We start from the raw sequence: 21,147 nt of genomic DNA on the forward strand, positions 1-21,147 counted from the left end.
CCCACCGAGCCGGGAAAAGCAGCGAAGGGATGGAAAGAGGCAGCAGCAGCCCCTTCCCTCCCGGAGCATCCCCCTCCCCTCTTCTCCCGGCTCTGCCCAGCCAGCGCCTTCGACGGCTCCACTTTCCCAGCCCCTACGTGAGAGACGTGCGGCGTGACAGCAATTTAATGGATCGCCGTCAAAAGGGCAGCTGGAGGAAGCACCGCAGCCTCCCCTGGACCAGCGGGCACACAATCGGACTTGTTATTTCACACCCGGAGAGCCTCCTTCCAGAGGATGCTCCCAGGGATGCGGGCATCCCTGCAGGCATCGCAGCCTGGACGTGCTCTCCGCTGTCCCTCCGTTCCCACCCAGCTTTGGAGCCCTCGCTCTTTTGTCGCTGCTGAGGAATTTAACAGCACCTCGCCTTGAAAATACCTTGAGTTAAAAAAGAGGAGGCTAAAAAAAGCCTAAAACCCCTCTTCTCACAGCGAACAGCGTGGCTTGTTCCCACCCCAAGAAAAAATAATTAGAAGCCACATCATGTTATTTATAAGCCCCTCGGCGCCTTAATATATTAAATACGCGAGTTTTTTCCGCTACCAAGGAGCTCTGTCTGAGAAGCCAGGTGAACGAGTGGCAAAACACCACTGCATGCACAAGGGATTTCTTTCAGAGGTGCCAGTCCTTGAGAAAAACCCAGCCACAGAGACACACGTGCAAGGCTTTAAGCCGGGAGATGCTTTACCCCACTCCAAGCAAAGCCCCTTGGCTACCCAGATGTGCAGCCTGTTGCTGAAATCCATTTCCTCGGCAGCTCTTGCAGAGCTGCCCTTGCCAGGCACAGGCTGAGCATCCCAACATCTGCTCCGGGCTGCCTGACCCACAGCCACGGGCAACAGCATGTGGCAAGTTCATGGGTTATCTATTTTAAAAAATATTGTTCTCATTATGTAGAAGGGGAAAGTTTCCCGCCAAGGTAAATAAACATCAGAAGCGACTTTAAATGCCTGATGAAGACAAGCATCGGAAAGACTGATTCACCCAAGGCACTTGCATCCCCCGCCAGGCTGTGCCACCCCCTGCATCCCGGCTCCGCACATTCCTGCGGCGCTGCTTTGGAGTCAGGAGCCGCACAGCTGGCGGGCTGGCAGTGCAGCTGGTGGGTGACTTAAAGGAGCTCTCGGGTTGGATCACGAGTCAAGATTTGGTTTATAGTAACACCGGGATGACCCAAACGTTCTTATATTCCGTGCTTCAGAGACAGGGGGAATCCACTGCAGAAGTTTCAGCACTGATTTCTGCTTTCCCCTCCACCTGCCTCCTGTCTCATCCCCCCAGGGTTAAATGTTAAAGTGCGCACGGCTGGCGTTTGATTGGGTTTTATTTTTCCCCCTAAATCCATTGCCTTAATCCTCCCTCTACCTCAAAAAAAATTAAATTAACACACTGATTGGACGGGGTTTGGAGCAAGCCGGTCTAGTGGAAGGTGTCCTGTCACATGGCAGGAGGGTTGTGGAACGAGATTATCTCTACGGTCCCTTCCAACCCAAACCATTCATGAGTCTGTCATTAACAAATCCCCGGGCGAGCCGCTTGACACCGCGAAAATCCCAGCTGAGCTGGCGCCCCGGGTGCGAGGTGAACATCCTGCCGCCTCTCCTCCTAATCCCAGCGCCGGGAGAGTGGAAACGGGGCCACGCGTGTGCCGGCACCTCCCGCATCCTGCGCCCCGTGACGGCGGCACCTTCCCCCCGTGAGTCACGGGATGGCGCGGCAGGGAAGCGGGCACGGGAGGATGCTGGGGCACGGCGAGGAGGAGGAGGGATGCTGCGGGGATGCTGCACAGAGACAGAGGGGACAGCTCGCCACCCATCCCATCCCTCCAGGGCAATCCCCATCCCTCCACGGCCATCCCCGTCCCCCCGGGACGCCGCCGTGCCCGTACTCACAGCGGCGGGGCAGCGCCGGGCGGTTGTCATTGGGAAGCCAAATCTTCTGGATGCGGCTTTGCGTCAGCTCCATGGGCATCTTTAAAACAAAGGTCTTTTTGCGCTCCGCGTCCACCTTGATGCGTTTGCGGGAGGGAGGAGGAGAAATAAAAAAAAAGGGGGAGGGGGAAGGAGGTAGGGGGAATATAAGATTTTAAAAAAATAAAAAAAATCAGATGGGGTTTTGTTGCAGTCGGTGGTTTGGGCGAGCGGCTGCGGCGCTTTTCGGATGCTGCTCCGAGCCTCGTGAAGGTTTTACGGCAGGAGGGGGAGGCGGAGGAAGAGGAGGGCCGGGTCTGCAGGGCACAAAGCCGGGCAGGAACGGCCCCAGCGCAGCCGCTGCGCGCTGGAGGGAGCGAGGGCGAGCCCTGCTGCGAACCGCGATGGAAAGCGGGGTGAAAAAAAAATATTAAAAAAAAAAATCTTCCCTTTTAAATCGGAAAAAAAAAATATATATATAACAACAAGAGAAGAAAGGCAGGAGAATCTCCACGCGAGGCAGCCGGGAAAGGAGCGGTGCTGCAATCCGCGGTTCTGCTGCGTCCGGCTCCGCTCACGATGTGCCGGCAGCTGCCGGGCCGCGCTTTTGTATCCGGGCAGGCCGGGACCGCCCCGGGGCGGGGCGGGCGCTGCGGGCCCGGGGAGGAGGAGGAGGAGGAGGAGGATGGGCAGGAGGAGGAGGAGGATGAAGGGGCGATGTCGGCGCGGCCCCTGCTGCCCCCTGCCGCCCGCCCCCCGCGCTGCAGCGCGGACAAAGGACGCGCTTTGTTCCGCGGGGGGGACGCGGCACCGAGCCCCCACCCCACACCGGGGGATCACCCCCAAATTAAAATAGTCATGGTTAAATAAATGCCCTGTTCCGTTTCTCGCGTCTTTTCAATCAACGAGGGGAAATGATGTAAAATGATGTAAAATGATGGAAATTTAATTTATTTTTTTAAAGGGAACATTCAAACTCGACAATAAATAGCTGTTAAAAAAGCTGTTTTAAAAATGAAAAAGGAGTGAAAGACATAAAGAGAGAAAAAAATAAAATTATTTCAAAATTAATTACGAAAATAAAAATTAGGGAATAGAGGCGAAAATAAGGAGAAAAATAAAAAATATGGTGTAAAGTGGAATAAAAAAATAAAATTTAAAAAAGAAATTAACTAGGGACAAATGAAATTAAAAAAAAATAAAAACAGGGGGAAAAAAAGAAAAAAAGAAAAGAAAATAAAAGGAACCCTAAGTGCACAGCCGTGGGGGCTCCGCTGGCGCGCCCCTTGCGCCCCTCACTCCGCGCTCAGCAGGTCGGGCCCGGGGGATGCCGGGGGGGCGCAGGGGGTCCCGGCGGGCCGGGGGATACCGGGGGGTCCCGGCGGGCCGGGGGATGCCGGCGCTGCGCTCCTGCACGTCCCTCACGTCGCACATGCGGTGCCGAGCCGCCTCCCCCGGAGGGGATGCCCGGGATGCGGCGGCTCCGCCTCCGCCCGCGGCCACCGCGGCTGCTCCGCCCCGCTCCGCGCCCGGGCGGGGCCGGCGGGCGGCGGGGCCGGCCCGCGTCCCTCCGCGGACACCGGCCCGGGGGCGGCCGCAGCGCTGGGGATGCTCCGCGGGGAGCCTCTGAGCTCAAACGGGAGCGCAATGCTAATTTTTCAACAATATTTTTTAAAATTTTTAATGTTATTCTAATTTTATAATCTCGTTTGTTTATTTATTATTTAATATTTTCATAGAATTATTTTATTATTTTTATTATTTATCATTTTACTAATATTTTTTCTTAATTATGTCATGTTCACAGACAATAAATACTATTTAAATATTATTATTCATAATAATTGTAATAATGATTATTTTATTTGCAATCTTGATTAGTTTATTAAACTTCTTAATCCACTCGCCTCTGCTCTCAAACAGGCGCAGAATGCTAATTTTTAAACAATTTTTTAAAATTTTAATATTATTCTAATTTTATACCCTCGTTTAATTACTAATGTTTTCATATAATTATTTTATTCTTTTTATTATTTTATCATTTTACTAATAATTTCATTTTTCTTAATTATGTCGTGTTCACGCACAATAAATGCTATTTTAATATTATTAATAGTAATTTTTAATTTGCACTCTTTTATTAATTTATTAAACTTCTTAATCCACTCGCCAGGTTCCTGTAAATTACATTTCCACTCTAAATTAGGATACAAACGGCGCCCACACACAGCCTCTGTTTGCAGCACGGAGGGGTTGGGACCACCTTGAAAATTCCTGTGGGGACACCCAAATCCCAAACACGCAGGTGCTCAAACCCCCTTGTCCCCAGCGCTGATGGGGATGATCCCACTGGGCATGGAGGGGTCTCTTTGGAAGGATTCCGGGTGGGAATTTGCCATAGCAGGGAAATGTGGGAATGTGTCATGGGTGGGAAGAGCTGTAGAGGTGGGAGCATCTGCTTTGATGATGTTTAATAAAGCAAATTTTGCTTCAAAATGTAAAGCTTGATAAGGAGCATCTCGGATACCTAAAATGTTCAATAATATTTTTTTACTTAGGGCATTTTCCTCCTCTGGAAGCAAAGGCTTGTATTTTTATAACATATAAAAAGAAGATATTTCTGGCTAATTCCTTACATGGAGCCAAGATGGAGTAAAAAGTGCACAATCTTTCCCTCTCCTACACAGGGAAAAAATATTCACAGGCAAAAAAGGAAAAAAAAATTAAAAAGAAATTTTAAAAAAGCTACTATGAGGGAGCTGGAAAAGAACCAAAGATTTGGGATGTGGGAAGGAAGATGGAAGAGAGCTGTGAGTGCTCCAGTTGGCAAGGATAGGAGTCAGGCACAACAGCCCTTCCTGGACCACTCTGCACAAAATCCTCAAACCCTTTTCACATGTAGGGCAACAGAAAGTCACTTCCCAGCTAGAGCATGAGTCAGAAGGAGGACAAAAATTCACATGATTTTACAGAACCAGGAATTCGGGCATCGCCCCCCTCCCTCCAGCAGCTCTCTCCCCTCTCCACAGCTCTTTTCAACCTCACAAATCACCACCCCCACGACATGAAAAGGAGCCCGAAAGCGAAACCCTGCCTGAATTAAAATCACAGTCGCTTCAAATTAGATCCACCTAGTAACTCTTGGCTTAGAAACTCCTAAATAACTGGAGCGGAAAGCTTCAACTCCTAAATAAGTGGCCTGGATTTCAAAGGCACCAGCGCCCAGCTGCTCCGAGGGAGGTCAGCTGGAAGAAGCGCTTCTATTTATAAGGCACTTGCACCCCGGGGAGAGGGCAGGGAGCAGGACAGCACTAGGTGCACTCAGAGGATTATTTTTCCCCCTCCCAAACCGTGCTGTGCAAAATCCCAGCTCCCTAAAAATAGCACCTGGGCTGGTAAATAAGATGTTGCTCGCAGCTGCTGTGAAAAGAGCCCGGAGGGGTGCTTAGCTCAGCGATTTTTTCGGGAAATCAAGTCACTGATGCGGCCTGAATGTTGTCAGGAAGAGGTGTCAGCTCTCCTTGGGAGCCACCACAGGCACGGTGTGACATGGGACAGCTCGTGATGCTGCCCCACAGCCTCACTGTGTGACAGAGGAATCAGCCAGCCAGGGCAGGCTGGAGGTGCTGCTGTACATACCCCGACCAGGAACGGGCAGATATTGAATAAATGGGAAGGGACAGGGGTATAAATGTAATTGCCAGGTTTGAAATATGAAAGTCTCGGTGGTAGACGGGGAAAAAAATGACCTTGAGCATCCAAGGGATGAATGCAGCAGGTCCAGAGAGGCAGGAGAGGGAGGTACAAAAAAAGGGAAAGTCTGGGAGAGAAGAGGAAACCCTCATTTCTGTGAGAATGGGATACTCACTTGTTATGGGGTTTACAGTCTTAAACTTCTCTGATACACCAAAACTAAAACTTCTCACTTCCCTCTTTTGTTCCACTGCTGCTCCAACATCAAACTCACCTAGCAACCCACCCTGAACAGTGGCATTAGGCTCTGGATGCATCCCAAAATAACAGCTCCAGACTTCATTCTCCATCCCCTTTGGAAGAACCTACAGGTCACCAGCCAGCCTCCCCTGACATCCTCCCCCTGGCAGCAAAATGCCAGCACCAGCAGCTCTGGCGAGCCCCAACTCTGACTAAGCCATGATTCACCCTCCTCTCTAAATGTCTTTTTTTTATTATTATTTATTTATTTGATTCCCTCTAAAGGAATCTCAGAAGGGAAGGACCAGTCACGCTCTTGCCTACGTTCAGTGCAACACGCATCCTCTCCTCTGGCCGTGGCACAGGGGGTGCAGGTGGGGGGTTGCCTGGTGGGATCTGAGTCACACATCCAGGAATTCTTTCCGTGGTTAGGATTTGGAGAGGGCTGGGAGCTGTGTGTATACACCACTGTGTGGATGCAGGCACACTTGTGCTCCATTCGTGTCAGGGCAGCTTCATCTGCAGCAGGTTCCAGTATGGCCTCGGTTTATCAGCCTGGAATGTGGGCACAAAGCTCGGAATCACAGAATGGTTTGGGTTTAAAGGGATTTTCAAGATCATCCAGTGTCACCCCCCTGCCACGGGCAGGGACATTTTCCACAATCCCAGGTTGTTCCAAGCCTGTCCAGCCTGGCTTTGGGCACTGCCAGGGATCCAGAGGCAGCCACAGCTTCTCTGGGCACCCTGTGCCAGGGCCTCACCACACCCACACGAAAGAATTTCTTCCAAATATCCCATCTAAATCTACTCTCATCCGGTTTAAAGCTGTTCCAAAGTGCTTCCTACCCCGGGAGGGTGTTTGCAAAAGTCAGGCAGCAGCTGCCCAGATTCTTATTAGGGCATTAATGACATTTCTTGCAACAGAAAAATTTATTCCTCTGGGCTGACCAAGGGGCATTTATATGGTTTTCACACACAAACACACACAAAATCCATAAACAAACAAAATGCTAAATTTTGCACTTGCAAAAAAAAAATAAAAAAAAAAATAGTGGGATACTGAAGAAGCCAAGAAAATTGTCTAGAATATTTTCCGGGGAATTAGATGCTTTCAGGAAGGTCAGGAAGGAAACCAAGTGGTTGACGACCCCTCCTCTTGCCAGCTGGATGCTGAGTAGTTTCCACTGCTCGTGGCGCTTTCTTTGGAAGGACTTGAAAAAAAGCTGCTACGGGCCATGCTGGTGGCGCAGAGGGTGATAAATGTCTGATTTTTATCAGGCTGATAAAAATGTTTGGATTTGGAGAGGCAGCTGGAGTTCACGGTCCTTTGTGCCTGCAGTTTTCAATTGCCTCCCTCGCCCTTCGCAGGGATTTCAGTTACGGGAATAAATAAACAAGGAGAGAAGTGTGAAGTGTACCTGTGTTATCACCGGGACATCACCGCTCCCTCTCCCTCATCCCGCCCAGCTCCTGATGCCCGGGAGGGAACACCAAGAGCTCCTGCATCTGTCCCTGTCATGGATCGAGGTGCTTCTGCCATGGAAATGAGTTTTTTATTTCCCCTCCTCCAAACAAGTTGTTTTCCTTCCTCATTTCTCTCCTCTCTCCCCGCTGTTCTTGCAGTCTAACACTGCTTTTCCTCCTCCTGCCGCATTGGCAAAGGGGAAGAGAAACCAAACAGAGCCATCTCTTCGCGGTATTGTTTGCAGACAGGGTTTCCTGCAAAAAGGGATTAAGGGATGTTGCTCAGCACTGGATTTACCCTGAAATCGGGGCAGAGCTCCGGGTCCCTCTGCAGCGGTGAGATGCAGGATGAGGGCAGGGCAGGGCACACCGTGTGCCCCAGAGCCCTCCCTCCTTTCCACCGTGCACACACACGCGTTCTCCTGGCTGAGGACAAGCCGTGCAGTTTTTCAGCCTGTTGCACCCTCTAATTGCCCGTGATGTGCTCATGAAACTCCTTCCTCGGCCGGTTGTAAGAAATTCCCATCTTTGCTGACAACAGCCGGGCACTGGGACGCTGCTGGAGCAAGACCTGGGCTGCCACATGCCTGCCTGTGGCTGCAGCTTTGCTTAAAAATAGCCACAAGCAGAGAAAAAGGGGGAAATTCAACGAGGTTCAGCTTCTGACATTGAGAAACCAGGGCTGAGCCCCAGAGGGGAAAATCCCCACTGAGGCATGGGGCATTGCTCACCCCGCGGTATCAGCCCCAGTCAAACACTGCACCCAGGGCTGACCTCGCTTTCCTGGCAGCCCAGGGACAGGAAAAGCCAGGAAGGGCTTGCAGAAATACAGAATTCAGCCTCATCCAGCTGATTCCAGCTTGGGGACCTGCTGCTTTTGCTCAGCCCTCTGCTCTGGGCTCCCTGTGTCACTGTCACACCCAGAACCATGCAGGAATTCTCTCAAGGACAGTAAATTCTTCCTGAAGTCAACACTCTATAAAGTTGTTTGTTTGCTTGTTTAATTTCTTTTAACTTGTAACTCTTCAGGCAGGAGAACAAGGCTTCAAACCTTATTTCTTTTGAGTGGTGGGATTTGTGCCCTAACTAGAGGTCTTTGGTAATAATTGGCTGAGTTAAAGGGTAGCAGGAAAGGAAATGTGGGAGAGTTGTAAATGCAATGCCTGGCTTTGATGGATGTGGGGAAGAAGGAAAGATGAAAGCCTGGATTCAATCAAATTAAAAGCAAAATTATTCAATGTTTCCTCCACTGTTCTCAGAGAGGTGACGCCTCCAAATGTGTCTTGGGTGATCCTTGGGAACACTCAGTAAATCTTAACAGCAAAAATGGGGAGGTGTGCAAGGGGTATCCATTAGCCAGGATTGATGACCCCAAAGGAGCCTCCCAGACAGAGGTTCGTATTTAAGAAAGGAGGTTTATTTGTAATTTTTAAAAATATTTATACTGTAATTCTCAAAAAAAGTAGAATTTGGAGATAACATTTTGAAGCTGCAAACATCCGTTAACGTAGGAACATTTCTCAAAGCTGGCAGGTCTGCTCAGAAACGGGTCCAGGAGGGTTGAGCAACATCCTGTGAAAGTTCCTGACCTTACAAGACCAGTACAAAACAAAACTCACCCCATAAATGGGCTAAATCACAAAGATAATTGACTCCATAGGTTGCAGAGAGGGTAGATTTAGGGTAAGATATTATGAAGAAATTCTTTGCTGTGAGGGTGGTGAGGCACAGGTTGTGCAAAGAAGTTGTGGCTGCTCCATCCCTGGAAGTGTCCAAGGCTGGACAGGGCTTGAAGCAACCTTTTTCTGTGGAAGGTTCTCTGCCCATGGCAGGGGTTGGAACTGGATGATCTTAAAGGTCACTTCCAATGCAGGCCACTCTGTGATTCTGTGAAATACGGGTTTCTAAAAGCAGTCAGAGGGTAATTAAATGGCACAAGTTTGGGACATTCCAGTCTCAGGAATTTCATACTGGTTCTCCCTGAAATAAAACCTGGCTGCAGAAGTTCAGGCTTGGTCCCAAGAGCAAGGGTCAAAGGGTGCAGATCAGTCAGAGAGCCACAATTCGGGTTTTGGCATTGTCAGAGTGTCTGAAAAGACAATATTCACTTTAGCGTGACACTGGGTTGAGCCTTCTACTCCCAGGTACTTTTAGTTACGTGAGAGAAACACTCCCCTGTTTGCCTTGTGATTTTAAGGTGTGAAATTCCCCACTGAAAATCCTGGGATTGCTTTAGGGTGGCAAATCCCCAGGACATTGAACTTGACTTCAGGTTACCTCATCCCTAATCAAGAAGCCACAGCCACCTGCGATAAGGCACTGATCCAGCAGAAAAATCCTGCTGCTCGGAGAGAAAAGTGTGTTTACAGGGCTGCTCTGTCCCCACTGCCAGATCAGATATTCCCTGTCCTGCTGCTGACAGCAGAACTTGGCGTGTGTCACCACAGTGCCTTCTCTGGGAAAATCGGCAGAATTACAGCTCACACCTGAACCAGACCTAATTTAGGATTTTCATGGTTTGACCGCGGGTGGGAGCTCAGCCCTACTTGCTCACTCCCCCACAGTGAGATGGGGGAGAGAATTGGAGGGTAAAAGGGAGAAAAATCATGGGTTGAGGCACAAACAGTTTAATGGGTAAAGCAAAAGCCACATGCACAAGCAAAGCAAAACAAGGAATTAATTCCCCACTTCCCACAGGTGTCCAGTGATCCCCAGGAAAGCAGGGCTCCATCACAAGTAGTAGTGGCTTGGGAAGGCAAACACCATCACCCCGAATGTCCCCCCTTTCCTAAACATGACAGAATGTGTTATGGAATATTTTTGGTCAGTTTGGGGTCAGCTGTCCTTGGTCTGTCCCCTCCCAACTCCTTGTGCCCCCCCCCCCCAGCCTCCTCACTGGTGGGGTGAGAAGCAGAAAAGCCTTGACTATGTAAGCCCTGCCCAGCAAAACCAAAAACTTCTCTATGTTATCAACACTACTTTGGTCACACGTCAGAAACACAGCCCCAGAGCAGCTACTCTGAAGAAAATCAGCCTGTCCCAGCCCAAACCAGCACAGTGCTGTAAAGCCTTTGGGAGATCTGACGGGAAGAACAAAGAATTGCAGCCCTCCTGCATGCACAGATTGTTCCAGGATTTATTTTCACGGAGGTGCCCAGTGGCTGAAGCTGCCTGTGTCCAGGAGGAGCTGGATTCCCAGCCCAGTGATGCACTGGGATGCAGCTCTAGTGCTGGATGTGAAACCCCCCACGGATGCTGAGCCTGTTCAGCCCATTGGAGGATGAACACCCTCCGGAAATCACAGCCTGTCATTATCCCGTGGACTTTGCCATTGAGCTGTTTCCTAACTCCTCATTACCACCCACCTTTCATTAAGAGCCTGGATCGTTATCTCATCATTGCAGGTTATTAAATCAAACAATGGCAAAGGCTGTGGCCTTTCTGGGGCTGACTCACCTCATTATGTAACAAGCCCGGGCCAGTGACAACCTCAGCATCGTCATGGTGACAGAGAAGCGTCTGAAAAGTTGTAGGCAATGATGTGGTGAAGCCAGATACCCCAGAGATGCTGGGCGATCTCTTCAAAGTGATGCAAAGGACCTAAAACACCAAGCTCTAGGGGAGAACACGTGGTGGTTTGTATTTGTGATGATCGAGGAGGACGTGCTTGTAGGCAGTGGCGGGCAGCAGATTAATCACAGCCTAGGAGAAAGGGTATTTTTTTATCTCAGGTCTCAACCCCCGCTGATAATCAGCTTGGCTCCTGATACAGGGGCTTTTGAAGCAGCATCCCTGGAGGATCTGCATTGCCTGGGAGGCTCAGATGGAAAGGTTCCCCTGAGGGATGCTGAGCAGGGAGGAGGCGTTGAAGCTCTCAGCTGCTGCTGTTCTGCCTCCATCCACAGCAAAGCTGTGGGTAGAGTCTGGGAAGGATTTATGTAATTTTGGGGTGTCTACAAGGAACTGGTCACCTTTGACCACTTCTACCACGTGTGGAGAGAAATGTGCGCTCACTTGCACAGAGAACAATTCACCTGTCCTGCTGTGGGTACTGACTGCAAACCAGGATGAGATGTGTCCTGGAGGAGTTTGAGCACAGAGAGAACCTCAGAGCTGTGCCCAAAACCATTCCCTGCACATCTCAGTGCTCTCCAGCACGAAGTGACCCAAAACACAAGTCCTTGTCCAACCCAGGGTCCCATGCAGGGAGGAAGAGCAGAGCTTTGGCGAGGAGCTGCATTTCAAAATCGCGTACGTGCCGAGCATCTTCCCACCCACACCTCACCTTTGCCAGCACGTCTGCCCCATGGACAACCTGCTCATCCCTGCTTCCTCACAGGGCTGGGATCATCCAGACAATGGTTGCCCAACAGTGGCCCACACACCTCAGCTCTGGCCAAGAAGAACTTTAGGGACCAGCACCACTCCTGGGGCTGAGCTGTTCCCTGGATCAGCCTCCCCAAGGGCTCCCCTCTCCATCAGCTGGTGGAAACCACGAGGCATCCAGAGGTGAGGTCTAAGTGTCCCACTTTTCCAGAGTGCTGCCATGTGCTTTTAAACTCAAAACCTGCAGGCACTGCTTTTAGGAGGTCTGTGAAAATAACAGGGAAAGTGTGTGGTCAACAAGCTGAAATTTAGAATAGTAAGGTCCAGTCTTGTTTCCATATCTTTTGCTGGAGCTCCTTATGGTCAAAACCTCTGTTAGGGAACTTCCAATTTCCTAACACCTCTCCTAACCAAATTCTGGGCCTAAATCACTGGAATAAGATCACACAGATTGCTGGAATGCAGAAATTAAATAGCCAAATTTCCTTATCATGGTTTTCTTAAAATTCTTCCACTTACAGAGCAATGATTTGAATGCATTGAAGTCCTAGCAGGTGATTTTAATTTGTGTGTTTACTTTTTTCTATGCCATGGAGACCTGTCTGGGAAAGAAAAAAAAAAAAAAAAGGCTAAAATTGTTTAAAAAATCTACAGAATTAGTTTCTTCTTTCCCTGATATTTTCCAATCAGACATGAAAAATATTAATGGAAAATTTCCCTGGAATTTTGGGGCAAGCTGAAACAATATGGGGAGCTTGCTGCCAACATATTTTCTCAAACACATTTATATTTTCCAACCCGCAATGACAAGCTGTTAACAGCTCCTTGGGTGAAATAAAAAAAAAAAAAAAGAAAACTGAGCTCAATGTTTAGATTTCTGCCCTGGAGTTTAACAGGGAGCAGCAAAGCAGCATCTGGGTGCCTGGCAGGGGTCACAAGGAAAGATGCTTTGCTTCAAAGCACTTGGGAGGGCCTCGGTTTTTTCCCAAACAACTGCTGTTACTTGAGCTGAGAGGCAGAGCCAGGAGGGCATGGCAAGGTGGAAGAAAATCTTGGCCATTGGTTATCACTCATCCTCACTGAATAACGATGGAGATGGGGGAAAAACTTCTACTGTGTCTGCTTCAGCATTTCCAGCAACACCACTCATTAGGGAATCACAGAATGGTTTGAGTTGGAAGGAACATAAGAGATTATCTAGTTCCACCCCCTGCCATGGACAGGGACATCTTCCCCTGTCCCAGGTTGCTCCAAGCCCCGTCCAGCCTGGTCTTGGACACTTCCAGGGATGGAGCAGCCACAGCTTCTCTGGGCACCCTGTACCAGCACAAACTCTGTGTCACAAACAGGACACCTCTCAAACCAAACAAATGACCCCAGGAGAGGGGCTCACCTCCCATGTCCATCCCCTGTGCCCTCCTGCACAGCTCTGGTTCGTGCTCCCCGCGTGTCCCTGTGGTGACAGCACAGCCACAGCCAGGGTTTCACATTTCCCAGCCCAGCTGTTTACCCAGGGCTCAGCCTGAAGGAAAACAAGTGCTAGACAGTCAACAAGAGATCTGAGGGCCACCCGACTCCTGGGCAGGCTTTCCTGCCAGCTTCCCTTAAAGAGGGAGAGCCTGGCTCAGGCTCAAGGCATGACCTTCCTTCAGTTCATGTTGTTATTACCCAGGCTGGGACAGCCCCAGGCACTTCACTGATGGGTACCTTTCACCCACTGCGGGGTGAAGATGCTTGTGATGCCTCAGGGGTTCCATGGATGTCACTGAGGCAGTGGGAGATACAGTTTGTACCCATGGAGCAGAGCCCAGAGCAATTCCCAAACCTGCCAGCTATGCAAAGGCAAGGCCTTTCTGCAGCTGTGGCTAAGGGGGATCCCTCCAGGACAGGTTTGGGATGAAGGTGGGGTAGCCAGAGGGTCACAGGAGCTGCAATATCTGCAGGACATGCTTAGAGCACGGATGTGCTGTGAAGATCATGTGCACGGGGGAACACAGTCAGCAAAGCCTTTGTTTCCCTTAAACATTAAATCACCTCTGGTTGCTGCCGTGTTTCTCCTTTCCTTTCTTTTTTTTCTTTTTTTTTTTCTTTTCTTTTTGCAGCCACCAGGGCCTTGGGATGCCACTCAGAAATCTGGTTCTCTTGCATTCAGGCAGAGCCAGTCATCACTGACAGGGGTGACTAAAGCTCAGCACTGGCACATGCCAGCCTCATCCCGCCCTGCCTGCAGCTGGCCCGTTACCTGCCAGGCCACCCTGGCTGTGCTGTCACCATGGGGTGACAGCACATCCCCAGCCAGGCTGGCCAAGGTCACCTCGGGTCGACCAGAATTTGGGCCAGGAAAGTCACGTCCAGAGAGAGAGAGCGCTTCCCACCCTCGAGCCTTCCACCTAATTGCTGCTGTTGCAACAGCCCTACACGATTTAATTGTTTATTGCATTGTTCTTTTATTTATGGGGTAAATGTTTTGGACGTGATTGGTTTCTCAGCAGCTCAGCTGCACCCAAAATTATTCAGAGAAGAAAAAAAAAAAAAAAAAAAAGGAAAGGAAAGGAGAAACACGGCAGCAACCAGAGGTGATTTAATGTTTAAGGGAAACAAAGGCTTTGCTGACTGTGTTCCCCGTGCACATGATCTTCACAGCTGGCAGGAGGTGGAAATCCATTCCCTGCCTTTAGCAAAGCCACCTTGGGAGAAAAAAATAAACACAAAAATCACTGCTGGCAGGTGCCTCTTCTGTCTCTCAACTCATCCTGCTCAGCTTGGTTCAGCAACATGGAGATTTTGGTGGTGAAGCTGCTTCTGAGTCCCTCTTCCCAGCCTACAACCTTGTCCTCAGCCATGAATGAATCCAGCCCTCCAGCTGGGAAATGGACCCAGGCTGGAAAATAAACCAAAACCCTACCATTTATTTTTCTTTATTAATCTTTATTCTTACTCTATAGACTGTTTACTCTATACATTTGTTTTTCTTTATTTTGCTCTGAGTGGGAATGCTGTTTTGTGAGCATGGCTCCATCCCTAGAGCACCTGGTGTTGGCATAAAGCCATCCCACATTCCTTTTGTGGAAGGGTTTTATCAGGCTGCCTAAGCCCAAACCACAGGCTCAGCTATGTCCTACTGTTCCTGTGAGAAATCTCTTGCTAATAAGGAGGATTTCTAAGAAAGTCAGTGAGAAGGAGAAAAAAACAAAGTCAAATCCTCAAATTTCTGCCCCAGCCATTTTAGAGTCTCCCATTGGTGTTAAGGTGGGGTGTTTGCCTGGGTCATACCTGGCAGGAAGGCAAGAATTTCTTCTAAATAAATTTATATTGCTGACTGAGGAGCCTTTATTTTGCATTTGTGCCAGATGACCTGGCAGTGCCCACTTGCATTTTAGGGGTGGAAAGATTTGGTGTCCCAGGCACAGAAATCAGCAGCTGTTCAGTCCTCACCTTCAAACCCACAAGCAAGACCCAGTGCAACCCTGCCCTTATCCCCCAGTAAAGGCAGGTGGAGCATCCTGGCTCCATAGAGACAAACCACAGAGTTTCAGGAGAGAAGGAAGGAAGGCACATCCCTCCTTGGGGCTGGTGCATTTGGGAGCAGGAGACAAAACACCCAGTTTTTCTCCCAGTACTGATGTTTTTTTCGGGCTTACCTAGAAACAGAGGCCAGATAAAGTTAAAAGAATAAAAGCAGATATATTTAATGAAGGGCCTTCAGGTACATTAAAGGCAGACAAAGCCTCCCCAAGGGGCTACACCCATGATGGACTATGGCCACAAGTTTTTCAGGCAGATATAAGTTTGGTCAGTTTACCTATCAGGGGTTAATCCTCCAATTACAGCTGCAGGTAATGAAGTCACATTCCCGCAGTTTGCTCCTCGCAAATTAACTTTTGTTTAGACTTTTCAAGGCAGTAGGGTCTTGAATCCAGCTCCTGCGATCCTTGGCTCTCAGGTCCAGAGGGATTGTTTTGTCTGACCAAAATGTGAAGGCAGTGAACCAACGCTTCACACGGCGCTTAGATTTACTCACTAATGCAGCGCAGGACTTGAAAAATATAAAAGCTAAGAGCCTAAGGCATCAATATCTCTGTGAAAAAAAAACACCCCCGATACTGGCGGGTTCTCCCTGTTGTTTACGAGCCTCAGCTGCTCTCTGGGCTTCCTGGAAGGAGAGGAAAGCGCCTCTTGCACGGCTCCTGCACGGCTCCTGCACGCTCCCTTCGCGTGTCCCGGGCGGCGCTCCCTCCCCGCGCCCACGCGAACGGGACGTGCGCGGCCCCTCATGCCAGCGATAAAAGAATAAATAAAACTGGTAAACAAGTTCACCGAGCTGCCCTGGAGAAGGTTCTCCCCGCGCCAGGGCGGATAAACAAGCTCTGGAGGTGGCGGGAGGGGAAGAAATCAGGCTGGCTGAAGGGGTGCGGCTGGTGCGCATCCCCCGAAGCGGGGCTGTCCACAAGGACACGGCGGTGCCTCCTCTTCCCTCCGGATTTACCCTCGCCTTCCCCATCGCCCCTTCCCCAGCAGCATCCTTGCTCCCGTTTCACAAAGAGACATTGGTGTGTCTCAGTATGCCCCCTCTGTCCCCAGATAATCTCGTTCAAAGCTTTCCTTGATTTCCAACCCAAATCAAGATCTCTCCAGGAGAGGTTTCAACACCCTGCTCCGTCCCGCAGGGGCTGATTTGGAAGCTCTGCACTGCAATGAAGTTTCCACTTCATCAAGATCTCTCCAGGTGAGGTTTTTACACCCTGCTCCTTCCCACAGGGGCTGATTTGGAAGCTCTGCACTGCATTGCAATAAAATTTTCACTAGTACCCCCCAAAATGTACCTGTACAGGGAACACACCTCAGGGTGCTCCAGCACAGCCAGGACTGGTGCAGAGAGAGCTGGATCCGTGGATAAGAGCAGCTAAAGGCATCGTGAGTGCAGCCTCCAGCCCATCTCTGCACCCTCCTGTGCCTCAGTTTCCCCTGCCTCAACTGGTAAAGCTGGAAATCATCTAACATGGAGTAAAGACTGGAGAGAGGGGGAACAAAAAGGTGTCAGCAGTCAATTCTGAGCAAACAGCATGAAATCCCAGAATATATTATTATTATTATTATTATTATTATTATTATTATTATTACAACAATAATAATAATGCTGGGAAACCAAAATGAAAGCCCAATCCCATGAAGTTTTAGCAAGAGGGTGGCATACAAAATGCAAGAGGTTGGGTTTTCTGGACTGGATGGTGCTGGTTCCTCAGCAGCAGGGAAGGGCACATCTCACTCCAGGCCCTGTGATTTTGGGAAGAGGTTTAATCTGGGATGGGTTTAATCTGGGCAATACCAAGGAGATGTTTTCACAATGGGGTATATGGAAGACAGCACAAAATAAGAGTGATTTTGTTCTCCAGGAAGGAGAAAACTGGGGAAGGCTTTCAGCCTGGAAAATGATGCTATGGAGAATACAATAGCTGTTATTTATAGCAAGGAATATTTAAGGTTTATACAAGATGTGCTGCCCCAATGGAATCCTAATTAATGGAATCCTAATACCCCTTGCCAGGACAAGGAATTCTCCAGGGGAAAACACAAAGAAAACCTAAAACTGTGTGGGTTTGATCTTGAGTCCCAACTGGGGCCTGTCTCCCATACCTTTTTTTTTTTTCCCAACTTTAAAATGTAGTTATGATGGGGAAAAGAATCAGGTGCTCTGCAGAGATGTGTGTGCCTGCACGCACGCACCAGGAAAACAGGGATCACACCTGGCTGGCTGCTGATTTTGAAATCCTCCCACGTCCCTCCATGAGAAAAAACCCTGTGGTCATCTGATTTAAAGCCTTTGGAGCTGTTTTGTGCCGAGATCAATTTCTCCATCACCGAGGGTGTGTTAGGGAAAGGTTGTGCAGGGCGGCAGCTCTGCTGGCACAGGCTCCCAAGGGCACGAGGATGGTGGGATGCCAGGTGGAAAAGGGGCCTGGGGGGGTGCTGGTGGTGGGATCTGAGCACTGGGGTGAAGCCCAAGCCCAGTCTGAGCTGCTTTCCTGTGTGACACAGCCACTGAGCTTGGTTTCAGGTGGCTGGAAATAGAGCAACAGAGAGTCCCTCCCCATCCCTGCCAGGAGGGAGGCAGGACACCAAAAGGAGGGATTTTTCCAGCATCCTGAGTTGCTTGGTGGGATGCTGGGCCTGGCAGAGAGGTGATGGGTGTGTGTGCCTGCTCCCAGGTTAGGACAGGAGGATATACCTTCAGTATTGTTACGTGGTTTAATTCCCAGACTCAGGAAGCCTGAGAGGTGCCAACAACCCAGATCTCTCCCCACCAGCTGGTTCCTGTGGAGTGAGCAGAATGGAGAGCAGGTCCCAAAAACCCCACTGGACCTCGCACACCCTTTAGAAGCCTCCTACAGGAGTTTCTAGAGCAGTGGTGGTTCCACCTGCAGCTGGTGGCAGCCAAGGTTGTCCCACCTGGCCACCACAGCCTGGCACGTGCCCCCCTGCACCAGCACCACAGACGTGGTGGACTCTGCTGCTTGCTCGTGCATGACCCAGGGAGCAATAATGGGAACAAAACCAGGCATGGTGACCCTGAAAACCATCAAAAACTCCTCATAAATGCTAAAGAAAGTGCAAAAGCTGAGAGGCAGCAGAAAGGTCGTGCTCACTGAGGGCTTTCTTGGAAGTGCAGGGAGGTGCTGGGAGAGGTGTGATGGGGGGACAGACACCTCCTCCTCTGGGTCTTTTGGCTCGAGAGGCTGGAGAGGTGAAAGGGGGTGAAACGAAACCAAGAGCCAGAATGAAAATACCACAGTGAGAAACTCAAGCCAGAGGACAAAGCAGGAGGGGAGGGGATTTTCAGCCTTCCAGGAAAGGTGTTCAGTGAAAACAGGGTGATGGTTTGACTCAGGCACAAGCTGGTGAGTCAGGAGAGCCAGGGCCAGTTCTGCCACACGTTTCCTCCCTGCCCTTTGAGCAGACACCCTCAAGCAGACACCCACAGTGTCACTGTCACCAGGACAGCCCCCATGGAGAGCTGCAGCAGGCAGGAACCCCCCCAGGCAGCTCCTGACTCCTCACGTGGCTTCTCTGCATCCCTCAGTGCTTAAAAAATCCTGTCCAGTGCCTCTGACAGGAAATGCTGGATAAAAACTTCTCCAGGGCTGCCAGGAAGACACGACATCGAGGAGTGATGGGTGACGTGACCAGCAAAGGCAGCAGCATGTGGGTCTGCAGGGCAATCCCAGCAATCCAGAAAGCCTCCCCAAGTGACAAGATTATCCCTTCCAACACCTAAAAAAATGCTGCAGCAAGGCAGTTCTCCACCTTTAGCTGTAACCACTCTGCAAAAGCAGAGTTTCCCATCAGGGGGTGTTATAATCTGAGTGACTGCAGGAGCTGGGACAGCAATGCTGGGATGTGGCACAGTCCTGCCCTTCCCCGTCATGCTGCAGGCAAAAGGCACCTCTGCTCCTGCTAACCAGAGCCTCCTTGACCTCAGCAAGCAGAAATGAGACCAGGGGATGTTGTAACTTCTGGTAACAGCATGTGCAAAGCAGTGGGAGCAGCAGGAGAGCGACGGATGCTGCCCCTCACTCCACTCTCGTGAATCCCCACCTGGAGCACCGTGTCCAGCTCGGGGTCTCCAGTGTAGGAAGGATGTGGAGCTGTTGGAGCAAGTCCAGAGAAGGCCATGAAGATGCTCCAAGGGCCGGAGAACCTTTTTTATAGAGACAGGCTGAGAGAGCTGGGCTTGTTCAGCCTGGAGAAGGCGTGTGGGAGATCTTAGAGCCCCTTCCAGTGCCTAAAGGGAACCTGTAAGAAAGATGGGGATGGATTTTTTAGCAGGGTCTGTTGCAACAGGACAAGGGGTGATGGTTTCAAAGTGAAGGAGGGTTGATTTATGTCAGATATAAGGAAGAAATTTTTATTATGAGGGTGGTGAGATGAGACCCTGGCACAGGTTGCCCAGAGAAGTGGTGGATGCCCCATCCCTGGAAGTCTTCAAGGTGAGGTTGGAGTGACTTTAAGCAACCTCATCGAGCACAAGATGTCCTTGCCCTGTCAGAGGGCTTGGAACTAGGCAATCTTTTATATTCTTTCCCACCCAAACTGTTCTGTGCCTCTGTCATCATGTGTTCAATCTCTGCTCGCTGGCTTTCAGTCTTATCTCCAGCTCCTTCCCAGCCAGCAGCACCAGGGTTTCATTTGTCCTTTGACAGATGACAAATGTCCCCGTGGCTGGCAATGCCCTGCCAGCTTATCACCTGCACACTCCCAGGCTTCCTCGCGCCAGCTGCAGTAATTAAATCATATTTTTCAGGAAGGGCACCTCAGGTGAAAGCTCCCAGCACCTCCTGCCAGCAGAGCTGCAGCCACAGACAGGATTTTGCCAGGGTAATGGCACTGCTTGGGGATCAGGGCTCTCTCCAGTGCTCCCAGCTGATGCAGCAATGCTGGATGAAATTAATTTCTGTCCTAAGCGCCTTCCTCCTGGCTGTCCTTGAGCATCCCTGCTAGAAATACCTTTCTTTAATAGCTGAAACTGCCAAATGCCTTGAGGTTGGCTAAAGGGCAGCTGTTGCACAGCCATGAAGTGCAGATCCTGTGGCAATGCCACTGGCTAAGATGCCTGAGGAGAAAGGAGGCAGAACAGAGCCAAGACAACCAGGATTTCATACAGACTTCTCAGGGAAACACGGGAAAGTGATGCCAACACTGCAAGCTGTGAGAAACTGGCCAGGACAGGGGTGGAGTTTGCATTTTCCACCACAGGATGCTCCATTTCCACACACAGGGGTGTGCAAAGACAGTTGAGAGCCTCCAAAATGCTCATCCCAAAGTCTCCTTGTGCGTCAAGCTACTGAGGATTTCCAGAGCAGCAGCCCCTGGGCAGAGCCTCCTCTTTGCACCCCGGATCAGGGTGGCTGGGAGCAAGCCCTGAGGTGAGATGCTGTTCCCAGAAAGCTCCCAAGGAAAGGCTCAGCCTCCTTGCCAAGCTGCCTGGAGTCCCCATATTCCTCTGGGAGGGTCAGGAACACAGCCAGATTCCAACCCAGCTGAAGTTATCACCCTGAGCAAGGATTTTTATGCACCAACTTGAACTAGAAGGAAAATATCTTCACTCCAAACTCTCTGCAAACTCAGGATGTGCACAGCTTGCTGTGGGCAGCTTTTGAAGGGCAGCCACAAGGCCATGCCCTCCACAGCCCTCCAGCCTGGTGGCTTCTGGCTGTGTCCCTGGGAAGCCCAGGCAGCCTGCAGCAGGCACTGAGCAGTGCTCCAGGCTGAGGTGGGGTCCCACCAGCCCGAGGGGATGCTCTGAACTGAGGTTAGAGGCTGCAGCCAGGTCACAGCACTGCTGAGCCACCACTAAACCATGTCCCCAAGTGCCACATCTACATGTCCTGAATCCCTCCAGGGACATTGACCCCACCACTCCCCCAGGCACCACTTTTGCAGTGCTTGACAACTCTTGTGGTGACAAAATTATTCCTAA

The 21,147-nt window shown here is 50.3% G+C and overlaps 1 protein-coding gene across 5 annotated transcripts in view; it reads right to left on the reverse strand.

Moving 5' to 3' along the window:
• The window catches only part of PFKFB3 (6-phosphofructo-2-kinase/fructose-2,6-biphosphatase 3), a 40,950-nt gene that overhangs the window by 17,120 nt on the left and 2,683 nt on the right, over positions 1-21,147 (reverse strand). The window contains exon 2 of one of the 5 annotated variants that reach the window (XM_063397082.1): positions 1,932-2,046. The exons of 1 other annotated variant lie outside the window; for it this stretch is intronic. In XM_063397082.1, the coding sequence (XP_063253152.1) occupies positions 1,932-2,010 (79 nt within the window). In that variant the 5' untranslated portion in view covers positions 2,011-2,046. Of the gene's footprint in view, positions 1-1,931; positions 3,516-21,147 lie in introns of those variants that run through there. 3 more of the 5 variants (XM_063397085.1, XM_063397081.1, XM_063397086.1) reach the window with 3 other exon arrangements.

Source organism: Prinia subflava, chromosome 4 (genome assembly GCF_021018805.1).
Source record: "Prinia subflava isolate CZ2003 ecotype Zambia chromosome 4, Cam_Psub_1.2, whole genome shotgun sequence".
Lineage (NCBI taxonomy): Eukaryota > Metazoa > Chordata > Aves > Passeriformes > Cisticolidae > Prinia > Prinia subflava.